The sequence below is a fragment of the Tupaia chinensis genome, unplaced genomic scaffold, assembly GCF_000334495.1.
Source record: "Tupaia chinensis unplaced genomic scaffold, TupChi_1.0 Scaffold000423_1, whole genome shotgun sequence".
Taxonomy (NCBI): Eukaryota; Metazoa; Chordata; class Mammalia; order Scandentia; family Tupaiidae; genus Tupaia; species Tupaia belangeri.
This window is the reverse complement of record NW_006159928.1, coordinates 8343543-8353967: the sequence shown is the minus strand read 5'-3', so window position 1 is coordinate 8353967 and position 10425 is coordinate 8343543. Positions and strand designations below refer to the sequence as shown.

General features: G+C 35.5%; 1 protein-coding gene across 2 annotated transcripts in view; it reads left to right on the top strand.

Annotated features, from left to right (window-relative positions):
• CDK17 (cyclin dependent kinase 17) overlaps positions 1-10425 on the top strand; it is a 48924-nt gene that overhangs the window by 15812 nt on the left and 22687 nt on the right. For both annotated transcript variants that reach the window (XM_006154883.2, XM_006154884.2), the window contains exons 5-8: positions 6082-6138; positions 8115-8229; positions 9434-9528; positions 9764-9826. In XM_006154883.2, coding sequence (XP_006154945.1) covers positions 6082-6138; positions 8115-8229; positions 9434-9528; positions 9764-9826 — 330 coding nt within the window. The remainder of the gene's footprint in view (positions 1-6081; positions 6139-8114; positions 8230-9433; positions 9529-9763; positions 9827-10425) is intronic.

Below are 10425 nucleotides of genomic sequence, written 5' to 3'. Positions count from 1 at the left end.
CCCCTTTTTTTTTTTTTTTTTTTTTTGAGAGGTTTTTGCCTTAGGGCACATGCGCTTGCTGGTTATGGCCACACTGCAGTTCCTTCTCCTCCATTCTCCTCCCAGGATCTTGGTTGGGCACGTTCACACAGGCGCCTGGCCTGATTTTCAAGCCACCGGGTCTGGGACCGATACTATGGTTAGCCATGTGGGAATCCAGCGATATAACCACCATGCCATCTGCTGGTCTGCTAATGCCCTTTTCTACCTCAGGATCTTATCCAGGATAGACACCATATGATATTTAGTCATTATAATCTCACATTAGATGTGTTGGATGTTGGATTGGTGAAGTGCTGCTTAATATTCATGTATGGTTAAAAAGAAATGGAATGTTCTAGCTCTTATAACATACTTGGTTAAGTATTAGTGGGAATGCCTATATGTAGATGGTCAAGGTTCATAAGAGCTTCGTTGCACTCACCATGATGGCATAGCAATGAATGTTTGGTGAGACTAAGTGCAACTTAATTAGAATGAAAGTCTGTATTTGAAAACTTTCCTCACTATATTAAAATGATCAGATTAATGCATTTTTTGAGAGGTTTTTGCTATAGGGCACGTGCACTCGCCAGAAAAACAGAGAGAGATAGAGATATAGAAAGCGAGAAATCACCCCCCAGGAGGGATGGCTATGCCACAATCCCCTTTCCTCCATTCTCCTCTCGGGATCTTGGGCACGCACACACGCCCAGCGTGAGTTTAAGCAACCAGGAACGGGACTCGAACCACAGTCGGCTACATGGGAGTTCAGCGACATAGCCATTATGCTAACTGCTGGTCCCAGTTTTATGCATTTTAAGAGTCTTTGTATTCCTTTGTAAACAATGAGTATTTGGATTCCTCATTCCTTGCTTTACCAGTACATATTCTATGTAGTCCACCCTTATGTCTAAAGAATACTCAGTCCTGTGATCTCTCAAGAAATAATAAGTTTGGGACCAGCAGTTAGCGTAATGGCTATGTCTCTGGACTCCCACGTATTTGACCACAGTTCGCATCCCGGACCCCGTGGCTTAAAACTCATGTCGGGCGCGTGTGCGTGCATGCCCAAGATCCCGAGAGGAGAATGGAGGAGAAGGGATTGCGGCGTGGCCATCCCCTCTGTGGGGTGATTTCTCGTTTTTTAGCTCTCTGTCTTTCTCTCTCTGTCTGGCAAGCGCATGTGCCCTATAGCAAAAACCTCTTTAAAAAAAGAAAAGAAATATGTTTTATTTTGAGGTAGGTACATAAGTTTGACAGTCCACACACTGTTTACTTTTGATACATTATTTACAGGATTAAGGTGGTAATAGCAATTTTCCTAAGACAGAATGACCAAATAGAGTATAGGTTCTCAATCACGTTTCTGTCCCCTGCATTCCTAAGAGATAAGGCACATTTCAGTCAGTAACTGTAATTCTCACTGAAAAGGAAATGAATGTTTGCAAAAGTCCTCCCTCCTCCTGCCCCCAGTGCGTTCTGATTTTTAAAATGCACCTACAGAACCTCCGCACGTACCTCATTTGTTTCAGAGGTCTGTTAGAACGTCATCCCTCACGTGTTTCTGTCTTTACAACAGTGATCTAGTAATGATGTAGCCAGACCCCAAATGAAGACATCTCCATGATTCTCCATACCACTTATAAGTTTCACTGAATTATAGGAAGACTATTATGTTATATTATTATTTATTTATTTATTATATGGATAAATTTATTATATGGATATAAAATATGTATTTATCCTTTACTTTTTCAAATTTTCATGTGTTTGTGCTGTAAGACCCATCTGAACAGGACTTTGCCTGAGGCTGCCAAAAAGTGATCCATTTCCTTACTATGAAGTGTCAGGAAAAAAGTAATCTTCGTTTGTCTAAAAACCAGAATTAATGTAGTTTATATATTGTATTAAAATAAAAAAACTCATTATACTGTTTCTTTTGCTATTATGTCTAACTGATGAAACTTTTTAACTTTTAAAATGTATTCTAAAAAAATTTAAGTCAAAACTCAGTTTAGATTATGACCTCCTGAAAACAGGAATCGTGTCTATCTTCTTCACTGTGTCCCCAGCACCTAGCATTGTGCTTGGTAGATGCTGAATAAATGAGCTTTGTCCTCTGTCCTCTGAATAATTTCTGTAGGAGAACATGTCAACAAGCTAGGCATTATGTCTATTGTTAATCTTGTCATATTCAGCAGATCAAAATGCAAGCAAAATTTTCTAAAAATTCCATTTAAAGATTCAGTGAATACTCTTTGGATATAATCATTAAATCCTTAAGGTTGGAATGTAGGGTGGGGTATATTTTATCTTTGAATTAGAATCTGACAGCCAATTTAGTTGATTTAATTGTGCCTTTTATCTGAATTCTCTCCCTGCGTGGGTGGAATTCAGTAGTGCTATTTATCTTGTAGACTGATTATTCAAATTTCACTTCATCATTATAGTACAGTAGTCACCCTTAATCTGTGAGAATGCATTTCAAGACCCCCAGTGGGTGCCTGAAACACATTATATAGAATTTGATACTCTACAGTTTTTTTCCTATATATACATACCTATGATAAAGTTTAATTTGTAAATTAGGTACAGTGGAGACAAGCAATGAAGTAGAATAGTTATAACAATAGACCATAATAATAAAGTTTACAAGAATGTCATTTCTCTCTTTCTCTTGAAATATCTTACTGTACTGTGCTCAGCCTTTCAGTCCAAGATTGACCGCAGGTAATTGAAACTGCTGAGAGCGGAACTGTAGATAAAAAAGAAACCACTGTACTGTATTTACTTTCTTTTTCTCAAAAGGAAAAGAGCTTCTTTCATCAAACTCTAATGTTGTCACTAAATTTCATTCTCTGAAAAGTGATTCTTTATAATGTTAAAGTTTTGATGCATCTCTTATGGCTATTCTATATATACTTGATAAGATATAGCAATGTCTTAAAACATTTTCATTTTTACAGTCTTTAATCTGTAGTCTACTTACCTAATCTTTAAAGCAAAGCTCAGTAATTTTGTCATAGTCCCCATTGGACCAAAGTATATTTGATATTTTAAGGGAATACTTATATATTCATTTAAGATAAAAGGATGAAAGAAAATTTCTCTACTCTGATAAAAAAAAAAACTTCCTAGCTCACAGTCATATTTTCCCATGCACTTCTCATTTGTTACAGATGATGACATTTTGAAATTTTTTTTCAGGGATAGTCATTGTTTTGTTCCTACTAGTTCCCATTAATTCTTAATATAGTTCTTTCTGCCGTAAAAGATAACACAAGACTCAGGATTCCTGGCTAAAATGCAATGGCTTCATATTTGTGAATTTAAGCACCTGAATTCCAGATATAGGTATTAGAAATAAAGATGTTCTAGTGTGGCTATTAGCCTTTTTTAACAGATAAGTTGAGATCATATGTAAATGGACTATACAAAGCATAAATAAACTAAAAGATCATTCAGATTTAGGCTTTCATGTGCCAGGTAATATGCTGTTTGCCTATATTGAATTAAAAACCTCTCTTGTATTTGGAAAATGTTGTCTCTTATAGTTTTACTTCATTGTTCTGCATAGTTATTGGTAGTAGAAAGCAAGGACTTAATACTGAGTCATATATAATATGTGGGTGGGTAGTGTCTGATAGTTCTAAAACTTCATTTAAAAAAATTTTTTTGGTAAACACCAAGTATAGAAAAAAACTGGTAAAGAGTATAAAAAGAAATAATTTTTCAAATATTTAATAATAACACTTGTAATCAAACTTTTAGTTTACTAAAATTGAATTAAGTATTAATGGACATAGTTTTCCACATGACTTTTAACATGATAGATTATCACTGTAATAAAAGGCTAAAAACAATTCCTTTGAGGGACCTCTGCTATTTTCGGTCATTTGACTTTGGACAGTTTATCCTATTGTCAAGAGTAGTTAATGATGCCAAGACTAGTCATCAAGTGTCACTTTTATTTTATCCTGTAGTTCCAGAAAACTTGCATGTCAGACCTCTAGTGTTAACTAAAACACAGTTTTTAACAGCCCAACGTAGTTCATATACCTTTGAGAACCGATGTTATATATGAAAGAACATAATTTCCTTTCACTAGCTTTTTACTTAAGGGTATTGGCACCATTCTAAGCAAGAATTGAATTTTTTTTTTTAAGAGAGATTTTTGCTGTAGGGCACATGGGCTTGCCAGAAAGACAGAGACAGAAAGTGAGAAATCACCCCTGGGGGGATGGCCACACCACAGTCCCTTCTCCTCTACTCTCCTCTTAGGATTTTGGACACACACACACACATTTGCCTGGCATGAGTTTCAAGCTTCTGGGTCAGGACTTGAACTGTAGTTGACCATGTGGTCCAGCAACTTAACCATTATGCCATCTGCTGGTCTCACAAGAAATGAATTTTTAGGTTACTGCTTTTTCTTTTATCTTCAAAGGAGTACTAGAAAGCAATTTTAAGATAAATTGTTTTCTTTTATGTGTTTACTTTTTTCTATTTTTGTCTCCTAGTTTCTAGCTTTCTATTTATCTTTTTTTTTTGGAGGGTGATTTTTGCTATAGGGCATGTAGACTCACAGGAGAGACAGAGAGAAAGTCAGAAATTTTTTAAGCCAGAACTCGAACCGTGGTTGACTACGTGTAAGTCCAGCAACGTAACCATTACGCCATCTGCTGGTTCCTCTTCTTTTTTAAAAACATTTTTTTCTATATCTTTTGTTAAGTTTTTTAGTTCTGTTTTTCATTTATAGATTTTTTTATTTTTTTAAATAGAGACAGTAGAGATTGGTCTTGCAGTGTTGCCCAGCTTCCAGTTTCCCCTCAGGACTTTGGGCATGCACACACACACATTCCTGGCACGATTTTCAAGCCCCTGAGTTCAGGACTTGAATAGCAGTCAGCCATGTGGTCCAGCAACTTAACCATTATGCCATCTGCTGGTCTCACAAGAAATGAATTTTTAGGTTACTGCTTTTTCTTTTATCTTCAAAGGAGTACTAGAAAGCAATTTTAAGATAAATTGTTTTCTTTTATGTGTTTACTTTTTTCTATTTTTGTCTCCTAGTTTCTAGCTTTCTATTTATCTTTTTTTTTTGGAGGGTGATTTTTGCTATAGGGCATGTAGACTCACAGGAGAGACAGAGAGAAAGTCAGAAATTTTTTAAGCCAGAACTCGAACCGTGGTTGACTACGTGTAAGTCCAGCAACGTAACCATTACGCCATCTGCTGGTTCCTCTTCTTTTTTAAAAACATTTTTTTCTATATCTTTTGTTAAGTTTTTTAGTTCTGTTTTTCATTTATAGATTTTTTTATTTTTTTAAATAGAGACAGTAGAGATTGGTCTTGCAGTGTTGCCCAGGCTGCTCTGGAATTCACACTTCTCCTGCCTCAGCCTCCTCAGATGCTGTGATTACAGGCTAATGTGCCCAGCCTGGTCTTTAAATATTGGGTTTCCATTACATATCCGTTTATCTCATTTATCAACTCCATACAAAATATGCAAGCAATCCCAAGATATAAAGGGCTTGAAAACTCATGTCAAGAGCCTCTATTCTGCAGCCAAAATTAGACTTATATTGCTTCTTTTGTATTTGTATTTTCCCGGTCCGTAGCAGAGTGTGATTTTTCAGTTGTCTTTTTCATTACATTTTGATTGGAGAACCTAAAAAAAATAGTATTTTGTTGTTTGCAGGTCTTTAGAGGGAATTCAAAGATTGATGAAGGAAAAATTACTGTTTTGTTAAAAAGGAAGTCAAGCAGCCATCTTTTATAAGTCATTTAATATCTTAAAATATCTATGACATCTTGAAAGTTCAGGTCTTATAATGTTTTTCATAGCAGAATGTTAAATGATATATATATAAAAATGGGTTGACAATTTTAATTGTGCACTTTGGTGTTCCAACATTGAGTATACGTTAAACTTTGACAGTTGTTGAACAATTTGATTATAATCAGATATTTCTATTCTTAGGAAAGTTTCAGAAGTTGAGGAAGTGATGGATTCAAAATTTAAGAATAAGTACTAAATATGTAACTGTTTACTTTCAGTCAGAAATTGGGTTTGGAAAAATGGAAACCTACATCAAATTGGAAAAGCTTGGCGAGGTAAGTAAATGCTGTAATCTTTTATTGAAGCATAAAGTATTGTACTTTCATAGTAACAAAATAGGCATCTATTTGTTAGTTAGCCTCTTGGAGTTGTCCTATCCGTACTATCATATGAGAAACTGCATGAGTTCAAAACTGTGAAAAACCTAAGTACTACCTTTAATGATTGAAATGTATTTCAGTGAAGGTTAAGAGAGTTCTTGGTTTCTTAATACTTGCTACTGTAGGTTGAATGTCTCTTATCCAGAGTGCTTGGGATCAGAAGTGTTGCCAAGTTTAGAATATTTTCATATGCATAATGAGATATTTTGGGGATAGGACCCAGTCTAAACACAAAATTCATTTATATTTCCTTTACCTTATACATGTAACCTGAAGGTAGTCTTATACAGTATTTTTTTTGTTGTAGCATTTTAACTGTGATTTGTCACATGAGGTCAAATGTGGAATTTTCCACTCATGGGTGTCATGTCAATGCGAAAAATGTTTAGGATACAGGAGCATTTTGGATCAGATTTTCAGATTAGGGATGCTCAAACTGTAGAGCTATTAACTTGAAAAATAGCTTACTAGGACCAGCAATTGGTGTAATGGTTATGTCACTGGACTCCCACATAGCTGACCGTGGTTCAAGTCCCGGACCTAGCAACTTAAAAGTCACGCAGGGCGCATGTGCGTGTGTGCACCCAAAATTCTGAGAAGAGAATGGAGTAGAAGGGACTGTGGCATGACCATCCCCCCAGGGGGTGATTTCTCGCATTCTGTCTCTTTGTCTGTCTCTATCTCTCTAGTGAGTGTACATACCCTGTAGTAAAATCTCTCTTAAAAAAATAGTTTAGGGAACCAGCAGTTAGCGTAATGGCTATGTCGCTGGACTCCCACGTAGTCGACCGTGGTTCACGTCCCGGACCCGGTGGCTTAAAACTCATGCCGGGCGCGTGTGCGTGCGTGCCCAAGATCCCACGAGGGGAATGGAGGAGAAGGGATTGTGGCGTGACCATCCCCCCTGGGGGGGTGATTTCTCGCTTTCTGTCTTTATGTCTCTCTCTGTCTGTCTGGCGAGCGCACACGCCCTATAGCGAAAATCTCTCAAAAAAAAAAAAAAAAGAATAAAAAAAAAAAGTTTACTTCCCAGGGTGAGAAAGGGCCAAAAAAATTCCCCCAAATAATAATGATAATAATTAGAGTTAATAGAGAAACCTTAAGGGAGTTTGAGGGCTTCTCCTGGCAATGATAAAAGAGATCTCCTATAGAAAAAAAAAAAAAGTATACATTTTTCAATGAGAGTTAATGTTCGAAGATTCTGAAAAATCTGGAAATGTGGGTAAAATTTTAAATAGTACGTTGATTACATTTGTAATTAATAAGCTCGATTGTCGTCCTTCATTATACACATTGTTGCAGGTGATGCATGTATGATTTTAAAGGTTTTAATCCAACAGTTAATCTGAAATAAAGTACAGAAATTAAATATTTTCCCTAGTTTTTATGCTTTCTCTGGAGTTGTAAGAGTATGGAATCTGTGTATATGGAACAGAAATCCTCCTTGATTTAAGATAAACAAAGACTGACCCAGCCACTACCACTGTGGTAGTGCAACATTTGACAACGCTGGAAGCCACATGGAAGATAGGGGTTTGGTTTCCACATGGATTTATGTATGCTAGGCACATGCATACCTGCGATCTTGGCTGGCTGGGAAAGGTTTGGGGTATCAAGATATGAGACCATGTTGGGGGTACTTGTCTTTCTCTCTCTCTTTTTAGCTCTATTTCTCTTATGGAAGAAATCAATAAATTTTGGAAAAGAAATAAAACTAAGACTGGTCATTGTGGAATTTTCTTTGCTAGATGGAATTTAACATATGCTTAGACATTAGAAATTCAGTACGGGATTTTATAGACGTTATATAGATGGTATTAAGTAGACTGTCATGATATTTTTGATGTCTCCTTTGAAAATACATTTTATAGGGTACATATGCAACAGTATATAAAGGACGAAGTAAATTGACGGAGAACTTGGTGGCATTAAAAGAGATTCGGTTGGAACATGAGGAAGGCGCACCCTGCACAGCTATAAGAGAAGGTATAATATTTATATTATAGAACACTTTAAAACCAAAGTCATGTAATAGAACTTACTTTTTATAAGTGAAAAAGAATTCTGATATATAAACAACAGAGAGCAGTATAATTAGGCCTTTAAAAAGTTAATCTCTAAAACCAAAATATTTAACCATTTATTATTATGTAACTTACAGTGAAATACTGTGAAGTCATTAAAAATGACTCTCATGGACAAATATTTCATGTAGAGTTTTTTTTTTTTCTTTTTGTTCTGTTTTTGCCAGAAGGTGTGTGTGCTCACCAGAGAGAGACAGGGGAGGGACAGAGACAGAGAGAGAGGAAGAAAGCACTTCTGGTGGGAAGTGGTCATGCTGCCATCCCTTCTCCATTTCTCCATTTTGGAGGGATATGGGGCATGCACGCATATGTGCCTGGCATAATTTTCAAGCTGCTGAGTCTGGGATTTGAACCACACAGTAGACTGTGTGGGATTTGGCTCCCTTAACCATTAAGCCATAGATCCAGCCTCGGAAATGTTATATATTGGCACACAGGGAGCAGAGCTACTATAAATTAAATAAATTACGAATAAGAAATGAGCATAAAAGATAAACAGCATGTAAAGCATTTATGTTATCTTATAAAGAAAAGATAGATTATTCAGAAAATGATTTGAGACAACTCAATGGATATTTAGAGGGGAGAAAAATCACCTTGCACTTCATATCTAAATTATAAAGTTTCAAAAAACGAAATTAAAAAAGAAAGAGCAAACCAGAAGATGATGTAAAGAGCATTGTAATATAGGAGAAAATTTTAAGTATTGTTATATCAAATCCAGAACCATAAAAGGAAAAAAAAAATTGGGTGAGCTCAATAGCCTAGTGGATAAGGGAGCCAGATCCCACATGGCCAACTACTGTTTGCATCCTGGCTGGAGAAGTACACTGAGTATGTGCCTTAGATTCTGACAGGGTGGGGATTGCAGCGTGACTGGGGGTTCTCTCTGTCTCTCTTTCCCCAGCTAGTGTACCTGACCTTTAGCAATTAAAAAGAAAGAAAAGAAGGAAAGAAAAAATGGATATCTTTACAATGTCTTCAGCCAGTGCCCTTGGTGAATTGTTTTAAACATTAGAAAATGTACTCAATCAGTTCATATTTTCAGGTTTTTAAAAGATGGGCTACCGTTGACTAAATATTTGACTTTCTTTACTGTTTTGCAGTTTCACTATTAAAGGATCTAAAACATGCAAACATAGTAACCTTACATGACATTGTTCACACAGATAAATCTTTGACTCTAGTCTTCGAATATCTGGTAAGCATTTAATCAAAATTCAGTATGTAATTTTGCTTTAATAAAGCATAACTAGTTGGACTTTTTAATAGCCTTAGGGACATTATTGTTTAGTTATTGATGTTTAATTAAGCTATGTGTATGGAGCATCTAATATCTTTCCTTGAAAAACAACTTATTTGTATAAATTAAAAACTGTTAAGTGAAACTGTTAACTGAAAACCACTTATCACATAGTAAGGTGCTGTTTTTATAGGATAAAGACCTGAAACAGTACATGGATGACTGTGGAAACATCATGAGTATGCACAATGCTAAGGTATGTTTCAGTGTACAGTTTTTAATTTTCTTTAAAGTATAAGTGAACTGTATTACATCATAAAATACACCAGCATTATAATTACTCTTCATAATTTTATACTTGGCATTTTAAATAGGTTATTGTCCTCTGAACATATTTACTCAGAACCTGTTTACTATACTGAAGCTTTTTAAGGCTCTGACCTTTTTTGTAGAACTACTTCATTTTTAAAGTCCTAAAACTTGCTTTTGATCTTTCCTTTCATAAGACAACCAGTTCTCCTCGATATAGAATATATTCAGAGGTATATTTTGCTTTTTAAAAAAGTGTTTAAAACAAATACAAAGTAAAGAGCTTTGAAGGGTGGAGAACTCCCCTAATATATTTTAAATTGTATTTAATTGTAAAACAACAATAATTAATCTAGTGGGTAAGGCCAGGAGTTTACAGATATGGGGAGCATTATGCTGAAAATACCTATCTGTGTTGTCAAGAGGAAAAAAATATAAGGTCATTTTGTTTTCATATATATATATATATATATATATATATATATAAAATTATTTATTCAATTTTACTTTGCCGCCAGGTACGGGACTTGAACTGTGGTGGTTGGA